Genomic DNA, 18,720 nt, shown 5'->3' with positions numbered 1-18,720 from the left:
AATTCAACCTTTTTTAAATTGCTATTTTTTCAAACGCGATTTGAACTGTTTATCTGCATGAAACGCAGTAGAAATTACATTTTCGTCAAAAACGGCAAGCGCTGCCATCTATGAATGATATCTATTCTAAAAATTCGGATAGTCTGTTATCGACAGTTCTGTCGATAACGCAGTGTTTTACGCTTATCATAGAACCGAAACGAAACTTTTCCAGACAATCTAAATAATAGCGACCAAGGTTAAAAACACATTATATTTTGTAAATGGTTTGAATAAAAATATAGTTGTGTTATTTAGAGATCTATACGTATGTACCCTATCAGGAAAAACGCTAAGTAGTTTCTATGATTCACGACGGTGTCGCCACTAGGCGGATTCGGTTTAAATCAAGTTATACAGTCTTATGGAGACGACATTCGTAAATGCGTGCTCGACCGTGAATATTTTCTACTGCTATTACGTGAATAAAAAATTCTAAAATAATTGAAGCAGAATGCAATTACAGGAAATTGAATTCAAGATTGCGATGCAATTAGAGAGAAGCTTAAGCAATCAAGCGTATCGTAATCTGTGGAATAATTTTGTCAGCACACCGCCGGCTTATGATACTGATGCGTAATCATAGAAAAGATTGCTGGTAACCAAGTTTATTAGTTTGAAATATTTTGAAATAGATTAGGAAACATTTAAAAGAAGAATCGTTAAATTTTTTCCTAATGGAACAGAACGTGACATTTTAATGTTTTGATGATAATAGAATAGCAACAGGTTTATACGTTGCATTATGAAAACAAGGAAAGGGTAGATTTATGAAAAATCAAAAAACCATTTATTAAATTCGAAATCGTGATTGAACACGAATAAAATATCGTTCTCACACAAATACACACAACATAATACGTTTTCAGTCGTTAGCTATAAAAAAAAAATACATATTGTTCCGATATTCTGTGCATATCGCGACAAACTCAGTTGAACAGAATTCATTAGATTATTCTTGACGGAACCTCGAAGCACGCGATAGGTTTCTCATTTTCCTTCAGGGCCCAGTAAACGGTCAGCGCGACCTGAAAATAAAAAGAATCAGATGTTTAGTGATGCACATTTTTGATCTCGTGTATATTGTATACTAGAAATTAAGAGATATAAGGCGTTACGTAAGTTTAGCATACAAAATATACCAATGAAAAAAAAACTCGGAGTGTAAACAGCGTCATCCGTTCTCTTTTTCTCGCAAACTTTGCAAAAAGCTGTTGTCGTTAAAAGTAAAAACACCAGCCTTTGCCGTGAACCAAAAAATCAGCCTCTTGACGCTTCCTTACGTAACGCATAAAAAAACTGAAACGATATACTGACCGTCGGATAGACCGGAAGCACGGGGAACTCGTTCCTGTAGATGTACTCGGTGCCCTGCTTCAACGGGCAGGTGGCGGGCGTATTGTCAGCCACGTTAAAGATTTTGCCGCAGGCGTCCGTGCCGTCGACGCCGATGAACGGCAGCGGGATGCCGAGGATCGTCGCGTGCACCGACGTCTTCAGGCTCTGGACGTCTTGGCTGGGTGTGAATTTCTGCTCGATGGCGACCTTGGTGCGCCTCTTCAACTTGCACGGCGGCGCATCGCAGTTTGTGATCTGGACTTGCGTCGTGTCCGGCAGAGCTTTGCCTTGAGAAGAAGGAGAAGAGTAAAAAGAAACGGTTAGTGAGATAACGACCGCGAGAGAGTGACTCGTTAACGCCGACAGCGTCTGCGCGTATTATGCATATATGGATACTAACACACACACACACACATGCGTCGCGCCGCCGAGGTGAGATGGGAGTGCGCTTAATTGCTGCTTTGCATAACTAAACTATACTATATAATATCAACTGTGTGTATATGTACACATCACACCGAGGCTCATCGCGTGCGCAAAGCTGAGGAAGATTTACTCGCTTTGGTGCTTTTTGCCTCTTTATTATTCTTCCCTGACGACGAGGAATGTAATAAAAAGGAAGATCAGAGAATGAACGACGCACGCGCGGTGTGTAATAATACCTACATATGTATAACTTCGACGCGGTCGAATCGGCGATCGGTTTTTTTGCGAAGTGTGCGTAAAAAAATGATGCGGTGTACAGTATACGGGGGAATTCCCAAGTGGAAAATGTTTTCGACTCGATCTCGAGTCTCCGGTAAAGGATTTATCGGGCGATGCAAATGTTCGTTTCCTCGAGAAACTCGATAAACGAGCGAATAATACTATCTCGTCTGGATTTTTTTTAAATTCCACTAACACGAAGTTTTTGTCTTCTATAAATATTTGCCTATTCTATATTACGTACGAGCAAACGATTCGATTTCATAGCGTACACCAGAACATTCAAATTAATTTAAAATACTGAAATTGTATCCCTCTATAAACGTAATGAATTGAAAATATACAAAGCGACGCTCCATCGGAATCACACGCGCGGCATGTAAACGTAGCCAATCGTTTTTTGCTCTCGCGACAAATAAACAATGCAACATTATCACTATACAAACTCCAAACGCTTGTTAATTCTATTGCAGAGCCGGACTACAATAATGCACGTCACTCGTGTGATCGCGCGTTCCCGCAGGTCTCGTGCGAAATTGAATTTCCGCAGATTAACGCGACGGCAACACGCCGTTACAGCGGCGCAACTCCCGTTATTTGTCATTGCGATGGTTCACGGATTTTTGAGCCGATTAAAAGTGACACGTCGGAATCAAAAACTCCGCGATCTATAGCTGCACGTTATTCAAACCCTTCATGAATAATCGCAAAGAAAGTTGGATCAGCCGTAATGCACCTGTATAATATGTACATAACGAGACTTGTGAAACTCTCTCTTATATATACCGTACAGTTGGCGAAACGCGGCGCCCATCATATTTTTCTCCGAGTGTATACGAGACGTTAGCGCCGGCGTTTATAATTAACTGCAACAACTCACCACTGCCGCATTCGTTGACACGAGTGGCGACGGTCAGGGCGATGAGGCCAGCTACGGCGATGAGAAACAGCGCCGTCTTGGCCATGTTTATCGCTCGATGACTTCTGGGTGAAAGTATATATCTGCTGACTAGGTGCTCGTGTGCAGGTAGTAGCGGTCTCGAGTTCGACTCACGACTGACTGGCGATCGGCCGAGCGCTACGCGCCGCTGTATATAATACGAAAACCGAGCGGGACTCGCTAGCCACCAGGTGGGGATCGTGCGCTCGATGCGTGTGCTAGGTAGACTTCTCTCTCTCTCTCTCTCTCTCTCTCTCTCTCTCTCTCTCTCTCTCTCTCTCTCTTTCTTTCTTTCCGTCTTCCTCGGCTGTATCCAAGATAACGCTAGTGGCTCTCTTTCTTCTCCCGAGAACAATGGCTTCTATTGTACGAAGGTCGCGTCTTTCGAGGGGTCGAGATTATGCGACGATTGTATGGGGACACTTATAATAGCGTCGTCCTGCTGACATGCGAACCGGCTTCCGCGTCACGAGGAAATTTGGAAGATGCCGTATAAACTATAATGTGTATAATACGAGCTATGAGCGCGAGCGTGGTCTCGCATCCTGATCGATGCGCGTGCGGCGGAACAACTTCGTCTTGTGTGGCTTCTTTGACGCGAACAGGCGTTCGCATTAATTGGGAGGATATTGTTTTCTTATTGTCGACCCTTGATGTGGAAGCTCAAGACACCGAGCAGCATCAGAAGAATTCTTATAGGCACGATTTGGCCGGTTCGCATTGTCGTCAGAGTCAGCTGAGTATGGCTTGAAGCGATTATTGATTGGGGGTATTATGAGAAGCTGTATAACGCCTTTTTTATCGCGCACAGCCATAAAAAACTTGTGAATTGCAAGTACCTAATTAATCTAAAAAGTGTTCGTCTTACCAAGAACTTGTGTCCAGTGCCATGACGACGTTTGTAAAGACCGCTTGAATAATTTGAACAAAATTCTCGTATAAAAACACTGGTACTATTCGATGCGCACGTGAGTCAGCAGCAATTCGAAGATAATTTGTAATTTAAATTGTATAAAATGACTAACTCGACACAGAGAAGCGTCCCTACTGTGTTTATAGATGTATCACGTGAAAGCCAGTGTTTACAAATTTCAGCACGTGTTGCCCATTAAAGGTGCTTAGCTTTTGATTACCTTACAACTTGCGAATTTCTCATAAAAGATTATGCAAATTTACGTGAGAAAAAATCTCCTCTGTAACGTACTTTTTTAGCACATAAGAAAACTTGATTATTATACCCGAATATTTTCATCGTATTACCAATTTTAATTTCGGTTCGAAATATTGATTGTCATTTATTAACTACAGATTCTAGACAAGTTGTTTCAAGGAAATATCAGATACTCACGATCCCTCTACAAAACATTCACACTAATGAATGCGCATTAATAATTTTTTTTTATGCTTCTCCAATCGTACATATGTCTTTGACTATTTTTAGACTACATAAGCTTTATAAGAATTTACATGAATACAATTGTTTATATTTACGTCTAATTATTTTCGGAAAATAAGTTTCAACTGAAATACCTCGAAGAAAAGTAGCTTCTCTGCATATAAATACAGACCACCGTGAACGCGCACGGCGCATCACCAAATTTCAAAGTCTAAATGTAGTCGGGTTAAATTAATTCTAAGCAACTAACTTTGCTCTTATGTAGTAAATTATTTTTTATTTAAACAAAAACGTGCACAAAATTATGGTCTTTAAAAAAAAAACAAATTATATTACTTAAGTATGGATGCAGCAGTTGTACTATTGTAAAGTAAGAAAAAGTTCATGTATAGCTCTAATCCTGCTATCTTTCAAAATCATCTCCGATGAATATCACATTAATTACAATATATTCACATCCTACGTTCCTCGAATCCGTTGTCGCGTCGTCATGATAAATTCATTAAAATAAAGTACGTCAAACTCAAAGGCGAAGAAAAATGACCGATGCAGCGCACGCGATAATCATTCCTGCAAACACACGGCGCAGCGTTCGAGAGCTGCTCTTGGTTAGTCTATATGCAGCTAGTAAAGTCTACACGCGAAAACAAACCGAAGTCAAGGCTGAAGTGCGCGTATCGTAATTTTCGAGTCCTTTTCGCGAACGCGTTTTCATCCTCGACACGGCAATCAAGGCTTATCCACATGGCATACACATGAGCGCGTTACACGTCACTGATTACGACCAATGTCTTGAGTCCTGTACACATGGTTTTCTTGCTAAAAGTGCGAAAAGTCTCGCCTCGGATCATGATTTCGGGTAAATTAGATTAACGCCTGTTTTGAATTTAGGGAGTAGCGGCGGGAGATTAAAGAAGAGAATATAAAAACACAGTGACTATAACATCAAAAGCGGAACTGCGTCTGAAAAATGAGCCCGCTACGTTTACGGAATAATAACACAAGTAACGCACCTGCACGAGCGGAATCCACAATTATTTCCACTTACGAGACGCGCGACTTAAGTGCCGCCGCACATATAGCGAAGCATTAATTCCTACCTGCTTTTTTTCATTCACTTTTTTATACAACTAATCTCGGTATAATTTTGTTTCGAGAGTTTTTTAACACGTCTGAATCATTGACCCAAGACAGGCTCTGTCAGCTGAAGTTCCGCAAACCTGGTCTATTTTAGTGCAAACATACATTGTAACAAATTTACATTGTCATAAATATTATACACTTAAATGGAAGATTTTTTGAAAGAATTAAACAAATTCCTGCTGAATAAAGCTTGTATTCTAATAAGTTTAAAAATAGCGGCTAAAAACTTGATTGGATGTTTCTCCGTTTTCGGTATAAGAGTAAAAGTAGTAAATAAAGATTTTTTCCAGAACCCGGTAGTTGATGAAATCGAGCATATATTCTCATAAGTAGCTAACAAAATATGGTTGACTATTCAGTAGATGGTAATGACGTTTCATGCCATAGCACGAGAGAAACGCGAAAAAAAACCATTCAATAGCGGTCATCGAACTTAATTTCTAACCAAATTGGAATAGGCCTATTTTTTACGGGATGATATAATTTTGGCTATATTTGCATAATCATACAAAATATTAGGTTTCAGAAAACTTCAAAAAATCTGATAAATAATTTAAAAATTATACCGGCTTTCTTGAACCTTTTGAACTTACGTCATGCAATAACTCAGAAGATTATAAATCTTTTCCACATCGACAATTACACATAAATCATGGACCAAACAAGTGCAACAAATGCCTATTAAACTTTTTTTACGCATCTAAAACAGGTGAAATTTATGTCGCAGGGAATAAATGGATTCAAATCCACTGGGCGGTAGTAAAACGAAAACGCATCAATATGATATGTTGTTAAAATGCGCAGTGCACTATACACTTTTTTTATATTTTACGCATTCAGTACTTGGTTAAAGCATCATTTTTTCAAGCTATGTTTCTGAGAAAAATATGTTATCTTGTACTTTATAAATAAAAATATGTCCATTGTTCCACGAGCAACGGTTCGAATTCTAACAATACCTCAAGTTTTTATGACTGCTGCAAAATTCATTCAACCACGAGAAAGAACTATGCCTAAAAACTATTCTAAGGAAGCACAATAAATGAACCACGAAGACAAACAGTGATATTATTTAACTGTTTCTTAGATCGTTCAAACTGTAAATTTTAAACTGCGTTCAATTAAAAAACCCTTTTTCTTCTAACATTAATTTTCCATTCAGATGAGTCAATCTTTTGAATGCGTGTAATTTTATACTTTAGAACATCAATATAGTGAAATCATCATTAAATTTTACAGTAGCTGTATTTGTAAGTATAACGTTAAAGGAATGTGATGCCAATTATCACCCGTTTGATATTGTACCTACCTGTCTTACGTTTCAGTCGACACTTTATCCTCGATTGTACTCATTAGAACATAATAATGTACATTCCTTATCTCATGCTGCAGGGGGTGTCATCTTTTTCTTCATCAAAATACTATTGCGCATAAATATTTGAAACGCCTTTGTTAATTTCATTCAAGATTATCATGCAATATAATTGTTTGAAAGTAAATTTATTGTTATAAAGTTTCAACAATGTGAGATAGAGAATCTAACCTTCAAAATCTCTTTATTAATTTAATATTTGAAGTAAGCTATGTTGGTGTAAAGAAATTTTGAGATAAAAGTGCATTCGAGTAATAAGAATAAAATCTCTAACTAATATAGCGTGTTAACTGTGACATGATACGCTTACACTAGTCAAGTACTATAGGTAGGTAAGTCAGAATTCTGTAGTGACGAGAGGTGCTCAAAGTAGTTTTTAGGCTTGCCGACCATCGGTTGTGTAAACGAATGACAACATTATATTTACCATAGATGCCGATGTAACTCGAATCGGTCAAAGATTCTCGAGACGTATGCGTATATCTAAATTCGCCCAAGAACCCATTTCTCAAAATATAAACTTGTCGATACACGATCAATGTTCCAATTCAACGCGGATGTAAAATACAACAACGTTTCGATAACAAAACCGGGGTCAATAGGATGAACGGATTTACAAGAGGTTAAAAATGTTTGCCCTAATCGCGTTACACCGTTCGTGAGTACATACAATCGCATTTCGTTGCGCGCTGCACATGCGTAAAGCGGAAAGTAAACTATGCAAATTGCGCTCGGCATCTACTGCGAAATGTGTACATCGGATTAAATCCCCCTCGCAGCTCCCCTTCGTCCTGCATCATCCGGCCAGCTACATTACGCGTTTCTGCATCAGACAAAAAAGAGAAAAAAAATGCTCGCGCGAAAAAATTGATCGCCGAGCTAAACAAGTAATTCCGAGCTTCAAACTCAATTTCCCGCTCGGTCCCGCAAAAACGCGTTTGCGAGCAAAATATGAAAGCCCCGTTAGCGCAAGCATATAGGAGGGGTGGAGAGACGTGCACGTGCCGCGCGAGAAAATATTCAAAACAGCCGTCCGTAAAGTTTCGGGGCAACGCATTAGCCCCTGTCTCGTCGTCCGATGTGCGCACACGCGGTGCTGTCCAGTTCAGCAGAGCGGCGGTTCTCGGACACTCTGTTAACCAGCGAAATTCCATCAACGGCCTCGCATATGTTTGTCGCGATACAAGCGAGTGCGGCGGTTATCATAACCGAATGCACGCGCGCGGCAAGCCCGCTTAATAAAGACTGGAATGAATGGTTAATATTACATCCGCGATTATGATTGTACATTACACGCGGGAGCCCGCGGTGCACACAGAAGGAGGCCAACTATACATATAGCGGCGTGTAGCGACGCACCGGAGCTCGCGTATAATTACATTACACTTTGGGAAGGCGCATGGCATTATCGTTATCGTCATGGGACGACATTGTCGGCCACGCACGCGGATAGGAGTGCTGTTGCTGCAGCTGCTCTATCAGCCGTGTGTTTTGTGCGTTGCATTGTGTGCGCTACTGTTGCTACCGTACGCCGGTGGATGTACTAATTCGAAAAGTAGAAAAGCCAACTCTGCACGCGGTAAACGTGTCCCAACGCGAATTACAGCGAGGCTGCGTGTATGTCTATATGTGTGCGTTGTCCTCTGCATGTAAATATGCAAGAGGGATAAAGCGACAATGATGGTGGCAATAGAGTAAAAAGAATTCACTGAAGAAGAGAGGGAGAGAGCTTTAATCTGATTTGAACGCCCAGTTGAATGGCGGAATTTTTTCCGACCAAGCTTTGCTAAATCTCACAAGGGAGTTAAATGTAGCGCGCGTAAAGCTCGCGCAAACTCAGTTCGAAGAAGTAGAAAAGAGAGTATGGAAAACGAAAGTTGACGAGCTCTCAATTACGGAAAATCGCACGAATAAGCATCAGCGGCCGCAGTAGCTGCAGTATTATATACATGTATACACCATAGCCGCAGAGGTCTAGCGTATATATAGTCAAGAGAGGGCGACGGTCCAGCAGGTCGGGAATATCGCGCGCGCGAGGGGGTATAAGCCGCTACGGGCCGCCAGGGCTACTCGCGCGTTCAGGCGTTCCACGAGTTGCTTTGCATAGTAATAGTATTTATCAAGACTACTCGAATGTATCGCGTATACATACATATAGTTCGACGTCAATCGATACATACAGCCAACCTCATCTCTCATCAACGTCGATTCGCCCCACTATGTTCGTGTGTATGTTACCGCTGGCTTCGGAGGCTATGCAGTATATATAGCTTGCGTATAGTTGCCCGCCGAGATTTCTCGCAAGTTCAGCGGTTCGCTCTCTACTTTTCCTTAATCGAAATTTTAATGGAAAGACCACAAAGTCGCTAGCGCACTTTTTGAGTCTCCCTCCTCCAACTTCTCCCTATCTTTCTCTCTCTCTCTCTCTCTCTCTCTCTCTCTCTCTCTCTCTCTCTCTCGGCGCTTTGCGGCAATTATTTTTTGCCAGAGCTAGTACCCCGCGCAGCTCGGATGATGTTTGATATGAAAACCCGCCCGAGGAGCTGAGCGCGCGCAGTGCCGCGAGTGTGTATACGTGCATACTTGTACAGTCTGCACACGCCAACACACACTCCTGTGTGCTTACAGGGAATAGAGACGAGAGTTATTACTCTCCTAGGCCGCGCGCGCGTGCACACGCCTTGCCTCGTGTAATTTTCAATTACTCGCGGGCGCTCGGCTTTTTTCTGAGGCATAGAGAGAGAGAGAGAGAGAGAGAGAGAGAGAGAGAGAGAGAAAGAGAAAGAGAGAACATTCGCACCCGACAGTCGGTTAATTAAACCCGGCATACGCGCGAGCCTGGCGAATTTTCGAGAACTCGTCGTTGCAGCCGCTCGGTTCCTAAATGAGGGACAAAGAAGTGGGAGAGCCGGAAAAAAGGGAGGCCAAGCAGAGGGTAAAAACTCGAGCAAGATCCACGACTGTATTTGTACCTCGCGTATAATATACGTATAGCTATGTGCTGCAGAGACGCTCATGAGAAATGGCGTGTAAAGAGCGAGCTGGAAATGGGATTACTTTTATACGGATGCTGCTGCCTCTGCTGCTACTGGGACACACTCTCTCTCTCTCTCTCTCTCTCTCTCTCTCTCTCTCTCTTTCTCTCTCCTCAGAGCGGATTGATTTATCGCGGCTAAATGCATTTGCTCTCGAGCGAGCCCGGTGCAGTGCTCTTCGCGATTCGCGTTGACCGCAAATGAGATATCGCGCCGCGCAAGCTATAGCGATTCGTGTTTACGGGAAATGGATATCGTATACAGGTTGCCGTTGTAAGTACTTTGCGCTTGAGATCTGGAGCATCGTGTGCTGGAACCAAGGTATGCGTAGACAATGCGCCTTACCAAGCTCCAGTTGCTCTACTGCTATGCGGTTGTACGAGTGTTCGACTTCTATATGTGACACCACTAATGGACGTTTTTATTTTATTATCTGTTTAAGATAAAAGCAGATTTTGATATCCCTTGGGTTTGATCGCCCTAAAGCGATATCTGGTCATTGTTTTAACTAAACTGATTTTCGTGATCTCGATTGAAATCAATGCATATATAATCGTAATACGAACACACACACACACAACTTCATACAAAAATCATTCAATATCGCGAAGCTAAAGGGGATAAATGATAAACATTGTAGCGAATAGAGTACAAGTATGCGAAGGAGCAAAACTGAGGGGAATCAAGGGTGAGAGTAGATAAATATCGAGCAAAGTATGTAGGAGGCGATCGCCGTCGAAGCGTAGTGATAGCCGTCGCTGCGAGAGAAAATCCATCGCGACCGAAATCACACTGAATTTTCATCTCGCCGCGGCGTGAATGGTGAAAATTAACGTCCCTAGAAGAGCCGTCTTCGCGACGAGCTCAGAAAGAAGCAGCTCGTGGAATAAGAGCGAGAGGTAGTTTCTCGGGAGGGCAAACGCCGGCGAAGGGGACGACCGACCGACGGGAAGAAGAAGAAGGAGGAGGAGGAGGAGGAGGATGAGATCGGAGGTTGAATGTCGAGCAAAGCTCGAACGGTTGCCGCCCAACTGCCGACGTCGACGTAAGAGAGGATGAGGGAGGCGCAAATTCTCCGTGAAATCTTCGACAAACGGAAGTAAGGTAACTCATTTCCGTTTCATCTAGGAGGGGTGTCTTTCTTCGGTGACCCTAGCGTCGCCGAACGAGAAAGGGAGACGCAGCAGAGGACGACGCCGACGTGGAGATAAGATAGGAAGAGCCGCCGTGACGATGGGCGGAAAAGCGGATTAATTAACGTGACGTAATTATGTTCACATTGTGCCATCCTCGCGCGATATCAAGAAGAAATAAAATCCTTTTCTCTCGCTCGATTACGAGCGAAAAATAAAAAATAATAAAAGGAAAGAGGAAAAACCTCGTGACGAGTCGGGGAAAAAGGTGCAGCGAAAAGGAATAGCCGGTCGCGAGCTACTAGCGAACGGTTATGAAGTTTTACAGTCTCCCTCCTCCCATCTCTCTTTGCCCGGTCGGGCGTCCCCCAGAGATGCTTTTATTCAGCCTCGAAAAATTTTATTTTACATCTTGAGTGTTTGTAAAAAAAAGGATGAGTTAGAATTCAGTGCGATTTCATGCAGTGCTCATGCCATATAGCCTACGAGACTGGTGTCGTAATATATGAAAATGTTTTAAAAGTAATTCGAGCATATTGTATGGGTTTAAAAAGGTGAAAGGAATTGGAATAGCTATTCACTACCGATTTTTATTCGCAAATCATGCAGACACAAGGGATATAATCCAGCTTTTCCATTAACCCGTAGGGTCAAGAGTGGATATAGAGCGACCAGAAAACGCCACTGATACAAATTTCTGCGCGACGGGCTTTTAATCAGCCAGCAATTTCGCGGAATAAGGATCAACTTCGTAAGCGCAGATTTTACGGCGCGGTATGCTGAAAGGCGCGCCTCGCTCTTGCGTGTAATATCTCTGTGACAGCGAACCGTGAACGCCCGCGTAGCCACAGCGTCGGGGTGCATGTTTCAGCCTCGTTACGGAAAATAATTAGTGACACGCGTGTGCAGCTGATGTCGATTTTTACTTGTGTAATGCGTAGACGTGCGCGGGTACCTGGAAAAGTACCTTTTTGCGGGTATTTCACGCTTCGAGGTAACATTTCATACCAACGTAACGTCGAAATGGCGCCGCAATGCAATATTTTTCGGAAATCTGCATTTCATCAGAATAAATATGAGCAACGGTGTGTATAACACGTAAACTGGGGCTGGCACACTCGAGCGTCGTATACACGAGACGACACTCGAGATGTGCAAGCTCTTTAACAGTATACACTTATACCGGTCCTGCTTTACCGCCTCTACATACCTCGACATGACTCGAGTGGCAAGTGCCCTCACATTTAGCGATAAATATATACATAAGATAATGATCGAGTTCATAATCGGCAAGTTCAGCCTGCGGCAAAGTCGTAAGAAGTCGAAGCATCAGCTTTCGCTAAGGGGCTTTGGTCGCCCGTTAAGTTCAAACGTAAACGGCGCCCAGCTCAATTTCAGCCGCGTCAGAGATGAGTAGCGGAGCCGCTCTCGAATAAGAAACGCTTTTAATATAACCGCGGTGCCGAGATGACGAGATCGCCGCGAAACAATTTGCGGAGCTATACGCTGCATGCGCGGTGCGTATACGTATTATAAACCTACCTATATAGTCATGTGCGCGAGCGGCGACGACAGCGGCGCCTTTCCATCCGGAGGCTGTATACTGCAGGGTAGATAAGGCAGATGGGCTGCGGCGTGTGCGCATACATACAGGAAAGCAGAGGGAGCTCGGCTGCCGCTTCTGCTGCTAGACTTAAAACGTTTACGAGGGAGGACGCAGCAGCAGCAGCATCGAGCCGAAGCCGGACGACCGGTTATACGGCCAGCTCGAATTAAGCAGCGCGGGCATCGAGCTTTCATCGATTAATTCGTCACGCCTCCTCGAAGCGTCGGGACCTTATCCGCGGGCAGAACGTAAGCCGGCCGCGCGTTTAAAGCTTTATGAGCCAACGTTCGCATATACACATACACACACGTTTGACCTGCGTCGCCGTACAGGAGCTTTTCTATGAGATTCGAGTCCGGTGGTTGTTACGGACGGCGGGTGGTCCTCCGTTACATGGTACATATAGCGATCGCGGAAATTTCGATTTAAGCTCTTTGTAACTTTTCCATTGGCCGTTAGCATTTCGCGCGTATAACAATCGCGCGCACGAGAGCACCACGTGCCCGAGAATCCCGAGACCATACACGCAACCTCCAGGATTGACTCGAGCAATCGAGCGAAGCAAACTTGCTTCCCGTCCCCATCTCATCTATATATATATATATACAGGGTGACCCAATTTAAACGGGCACCGCTCATAACTCGTCAGGGACAGCCACAATCGAAAAAATGGTAGAGACCAAAGTTGTAGGATATCGAAGGGGCAACCCGATGGTGACCTTGGATTTGACTTTGAACGCGTTTTTCAAGGTCATTTGAAGGTCAACTTTGGATTTTTAAATAGGAACCCCATTCTTTTATTGCGGGAATGGAAAGAGCGGTAAATTTTACGTTCAGAATGGTATGTTCGGTTGCGGCACTGAAGGTCATCTCAATGTCCTGCAGCCAGAATGAAACCCCGCCTACGTAATTCCTCTAGCAACGCCAAATTAAAAAAAAGTGGTAGAGACCAAAGTTGTTGTATAGGGGGGGGGGGGGGGAGAATTGTGACCTCGAATTTGAGCCAGTCCTACAAGGTCATTTCAAGGTCAAATTATTTTTTTTCAAACAGCACCCACTTTTTCGACTCCGGATCCTGAAAGCGTGTTAAATGTTGCACTTTAAACGAAGTAGTAAATTTAAAATAGAAGAAAAGATTTATTCATTTAGCGTACCATTGCCTGCGTTTTGTCATCATTATAAAACTTGATGTCCAGGACCCACGACGAGGACGTAGCAGGGTGAATTTTCAGGTCCCATTTTGATCCGGCCGATGAAGGCAAGACGTGAAGATACCGGCCGATTAAGGCAAGAATCATAGCCCGGCCGATGAAGGCAAGACGTGAAGACACCGGCCGATTAAGGCAAGAATCATAGCCCGGCCGATGAAGGCAAGACGTGAAGACACCGGCAGATGAAGGCAAGACCATGAAAAAATCACTTTATAAATAGAGTTTAAGCTTTACCTAATTAAGTGTTCAAAAATCCCTCCATGATGTCTCATACATTGTTGAATTCTTCGCTCAAAGCTTCCAACAGTCGACAGAAGCACATGCCTTGGTATGCCTCTGCAAGTATTAATGATTCTTTGCATCATATTTTCTCTAGTAGTAGGGGCGTCCGCATACACGCTGTTTTTCAAAAAGCCCCATAAATAAAAATCTGGGCTCGTGAGATCTGGGGATCGTGGAGGCCACTCAACATGATCTTCACCACGTCCAATACCTATCCATCTATTACGGTATGTTTGATTTAAAAAATCTTGAACATCTAAACTTCTATGCGCAGGTGCACCATCATGTTGAAGCCACATACGCATTCTGGTTTGTATATTAACATCTTCTAACAGATTTGGTAATTCATTTGTCAGAAAATGGAGGTATCTATCTCTGTTAACATTACCGTCAAAAAAGTAAGGCCCAATTAGATAGCCATTAACAATACCACACCATACTACAAGACTCCATTGATGTTGGTGATCGACTGCACGGGTCCAATGAGGATTTTCAATGGACCAATAGTGGGAATTGTGTCGGTTTAGTTGACCTGTATTATGGAAAGTGGCTTCATCGGAAAACATGACGTACCTGAAAAAATGTGGATCGTTTTGCAATCTTTCCTGTGCCCATTGGCAAAATCGTAACCTTCTTTCAAAATCACGTTCTGTTAGCTCTTGGGTCAAAGTAATATGATATGGATGGTAACGATGGAGTCTTGTTATTCTTCTCACTGTTTCTCTCGGGATGCCAGATCGTACTTCTAGTTGTCGAATTGAAATATGAGGATCTAAATAAATCATAGCAAGCACCATCAATACTCGTGGATCATTTCGCTCGATAGTCATTACTCTATGACGTTGTCGTGATCTTTGAGGTCCTCGCCTCTCTCGCTGTTCAATTCTCTGGATCGTACTTCGAGATGGATGATGATTTCTGTTTGGGAAACGCCTTCGATATAATTGTGCTGCTGCATTATAATTTCTTCGACACTCTCCCAAAATCAATAAAATATCAACAATTTCGCTTCGACTATAGTCCGGCATATTTACTTAGATTATAAATATTACAAAAATAAAAAAAATGACTCAAATCACATATTTTCAATTATTAAATTAGTATTTGAAGTCGATAAATATCTAAATAAATTTAAAAATTCTACTGCATTACTAGAACTTAGACTGTTTTCTGCAAAAAATAATAAATAAAAAACTACTTAAACAATTATTTAATTGCAAATAGTAATTATTAATTTTTTATTATAAAATAATTTATTGATTAGGAAGCTTTTATGAAATAGATAATAAATAAATATTTTGTAATTCCAAAAGTGTTAAAAGTAAATTTTAATAGATAACTTATAAAATAGTTAAAATTGTATTTTAGTAAAAGATTTATTTTAACTTATTAAATTTTATGAAGTGAAATCAAACTTATACATACATTTAAAATATGGGTAATTAATCGGAATATTTAGCTCTTAAACAATATTTTCTAGAATAATCGCTATGACTTGAAATTATATCAAACATTTTTTAATTTTAAGTAAATTGATTCTTCAAGAAATACCTTCATTACGTATTGCAGAACTTTTTTTATACAAGACATTAATACAAAAATTTTAATAGAAAATGTATATTCGTATTATTTTTAATATTAAATGAAATGATGTAAAAAGTACAATCTTCATTTGTTAACAATAATAAATATTCTGTTACGTTAGATAAAAATTTTTTTACATTAACATAACTTTAGATGCAATATTTTATATTAATATGTATGTTATTAATTAATTATTATCGTGTTAAATACAATATTTTACAGCTTACATATTGTACAAGTTTAAATAATGAACATACATTTTTTAGTGTTGTTGGTTGTTTATTATTACTTATCTAATAGAAAAGTGCAAAAAATTTAAGTACCTACCAATTTCTGCTGCAAAAATATTTCTAATAGAATTAAAATATTTATACAGTGGAATTATCACTGTATTATATTAACTGTTATATTAACACATAATTATATTAACTGTTGCCAGTAATTGTATGTATAATCTGTGTGACGACATGGTATGATTACAAACTTTATAATTCTGCTTATACATATGTATTTTCAACATGCGTGTTTACATGTATGTGTGTATAGCATATGTATACAAACATACGTATGTATGTATATCTATGTATACTTAAAACAATAATAATTTATGAATAAATTAAATGGAAAAACAACAACGTTATTTAAAAAAACATAATGCAATTTATTTCTGATTCAAATAATAAATGTGTGTAAAATAAATATAAAAACTTTTTTACTTTATACTTCGATGTTTTACTTTTTCTTTTTCTGTATCGATGGCTTTTTATTGTAAAATTCTATTCATATTTTGGCATTACGGTTTATCAATTTATGATTTTTTAAAAATAAAACATTTAATATTTTTTTTTACGTTTTTATCAAACTTTGACGTTTTTCTACAATACTTCGATGTTTTACTTAATCTTTTTCTGTATCGATGATTGGCTTTTTAATAAAAATTTTCGTTAATATTTTTGGCGGAAGGCCGAGTGTGAGACTCTTTCGACAATTTTCGGAGGCTATTTTAATTTTGCAAATCGAAAGTTCGGGCGGCAGGTACGGCGCGGGGCCGGGGCGCCTGCTTGAAAATCATTCGTGAGTTAAGCGTCGTAGGGGAAGGTTCGACGGAGTCGCGGTGGCAAGACTGAGCGCGGGACTTATTTTAAAAGGCTTATTTCGGGAGCCATTTTTATTTTTCGCACATCAGGAGTTCGGGTAGGTAGGTGGCGACCACCTAGAGGAGTCATTCGCAAGTTAACCGTCGGAAGGGATCATTCGGGGAATAGCGAGACTTATGTTTGGACGCTAGCGAGGGCTCATTTGCGTCTTGGCCGCTGGACAGAGAACATCTAAGAAGGGATTTCATCTCGGATACAAAGTAAAAGTAAAGTTTGAAAAAAAAAATAATTTGACCTTGAAATGACCTTGTAGGACTGGCTCAAATTCGAGGTCACAATTCTCCCCCCCCCCCCCCTATACAACAACTTTGGTCTCTACCACTTTTTTTTAATTTGGCGTTGCTAGAGGAATTACGTAGGCGGGGTTTCATTCTGGCTGCAGGACATTGAGATGACCTTCAGTGCCGCAACCGAACATACCATTCTGAACGTAAAATTTACCGCTCTTTCCATTCCCGCAATAAAAGAATGGGGTTCCTATTTAAAAATCCAAAGTTGACCTTCAAATGACCTTGAAAAACGCGTTCAAAGTCAAATCCAAAGTCACCATCGGGTTGCCCCTTCGATATCCTACAACTTTGGTCTCTACCATTTTTTCGATTGTGGCTGTCCCTGACGAGTTATGAGCGGTGCCCGTTTAAATTGGGTCACCCTGTATATATATATATATATATATATATATATATATATATATATATATATATATATATATATATATTATTTATTTATTATTACCAGAAGAAATTTACAAGGTATGTATTTCATACCTGGAAACCTGCAGAGGTAAATAAAATTACCTGTTCGCAGTCTGGTTACAAAGGAAAAAGAAAAATATAAACAAAACTTAAAACTAAGATATATACATTTGGCATTAGCTTCTAATAACAAATTTGTGTATTGCATACAGAAACAATTTTTTTCTTTTATTATTTTTCTAACAGTTGTATCGTATCCAGTCTTTTATGATTTTCTTTTGAGGGTATTTATTTATATTTAATACTTTTAGTCGATTAGGAAGCTCATTATATACATTAATTGCTTTCATATAGCTGTTTTTATTGCTGATTCTCTTATTTGTTTTTGGTATAATAATACTTCTATTCCTAGTAACACTATCTGATGCTAAGAATTTTTCTTTGAGATCATAGTAGTGTAGTTTAGGGGCTTCGAAAGCAAACAGTTGTCCTATATTTAATGGATTGTCTTATAACAAAAAGTTATTTTTATTGATGATTTTTAAAATTTTGTTTTGTAATTTTTGAACTTGGTCTCGGCTATTCCTATATGCACTGCCCCAAGCCATGATATATACAGGGTGAGTCATTTTAATCTTTAATCTCAATTATCTCGTTGGCAAAGCATGCCAGCGAAAAAAGTTTCGGGTAAAAGTTTTAGGATTTTTCCCTGGCCATCTGATGATGACCTTGACAGTGTCATTGAGCATGACCTTCAAGGTCATTTGAAGGTCAAGTCGATTTTTTCAAATAGAAACCCCTACTTTTGGCACCAGAAATGGAAGAGCGGGAAATATTACGTTCGAACATGTGATTTTGGAAACAAATCATCTTTTGTGCGGAAATTACTTTTGACATCAGCCGAACCCAGGATGCACCATCGAGGAGGTTGGCAAAAGGATTTAGCATCCCATTTTTTGTTTTATTTTTTTTTGTATTTTTTTTTTTGTTTTTTTCCCTTTTTGTTATTTTTTTGGTATTTTTATGGAATGTTAACTGGAGTTAACCATTGATTAATTGTTCGAAATTACCGCCGTTTTGTTGG

General features: G+C 40.4%; 2 protein-coding genes across 2 annotated transcripts; both read right to left on the bottom strand.

Annotated features, from left to right (window-relative positions):
* Positions 1 to 802: 802 nt before the first annotated feature.
* Positions 803 to 3,239, bottom strand: LOC100120887 (ecdysteroid-regulated 16 kDa protein). The gene is made up of 3 exons (XM_001601368.4): positions 2,963 to 3,239; positions 1,357 to 1,664; positions 803 to 1,067 (listed from the first exon to the last, which is right to left on the bottom strand). Exons 1-3 carry the CDS (start codon positions 3,045 to 3,047, stop codon positions 987 to 989), a joined length of 474 nt encoding a protein of 157 aa, XP_001601418.1. The 5' UTR covers positions 3,048 to 3,239; the 3' UTR covers positions 803 to 986.
* Positions 3,240 to 14,148: 10,909 nt separating this feature from the next.
* Positions 14,149 to 15,030, bottom strand: LOC116417259. The gene has a single exon (XM_031929578.1). It carries the CDS (start codon positions 15,028 to 15,030, stop codon positions 14,149 to 14,151), a length of 882 nt encoding a protein of 293 aa, XP_031785438.1.
* Between the last annotated feature and the right edge of the window lie 3,690 nt (positions 15,031 to 18,720).

Source organism: Nasonia vitripennis, chromosome 4 (genome assembly GCF_009193385.2).
Source record: "Nasonia vitripennis strain AsymCx chromosome 4, Nvit_psr_1.1, whole genome shotgun sequence".
Classification (NCBI taxonomy): domain Eukaryota; kingdom Metazoa; phylum Arthropoda; class Insecta; order Hymenoptera; family Pteromalidae; genus Nasonia; species Nasonia vitripennis.
This window is presented reverse-complemented; position numbering and strand designations above follow the sequence as displayed.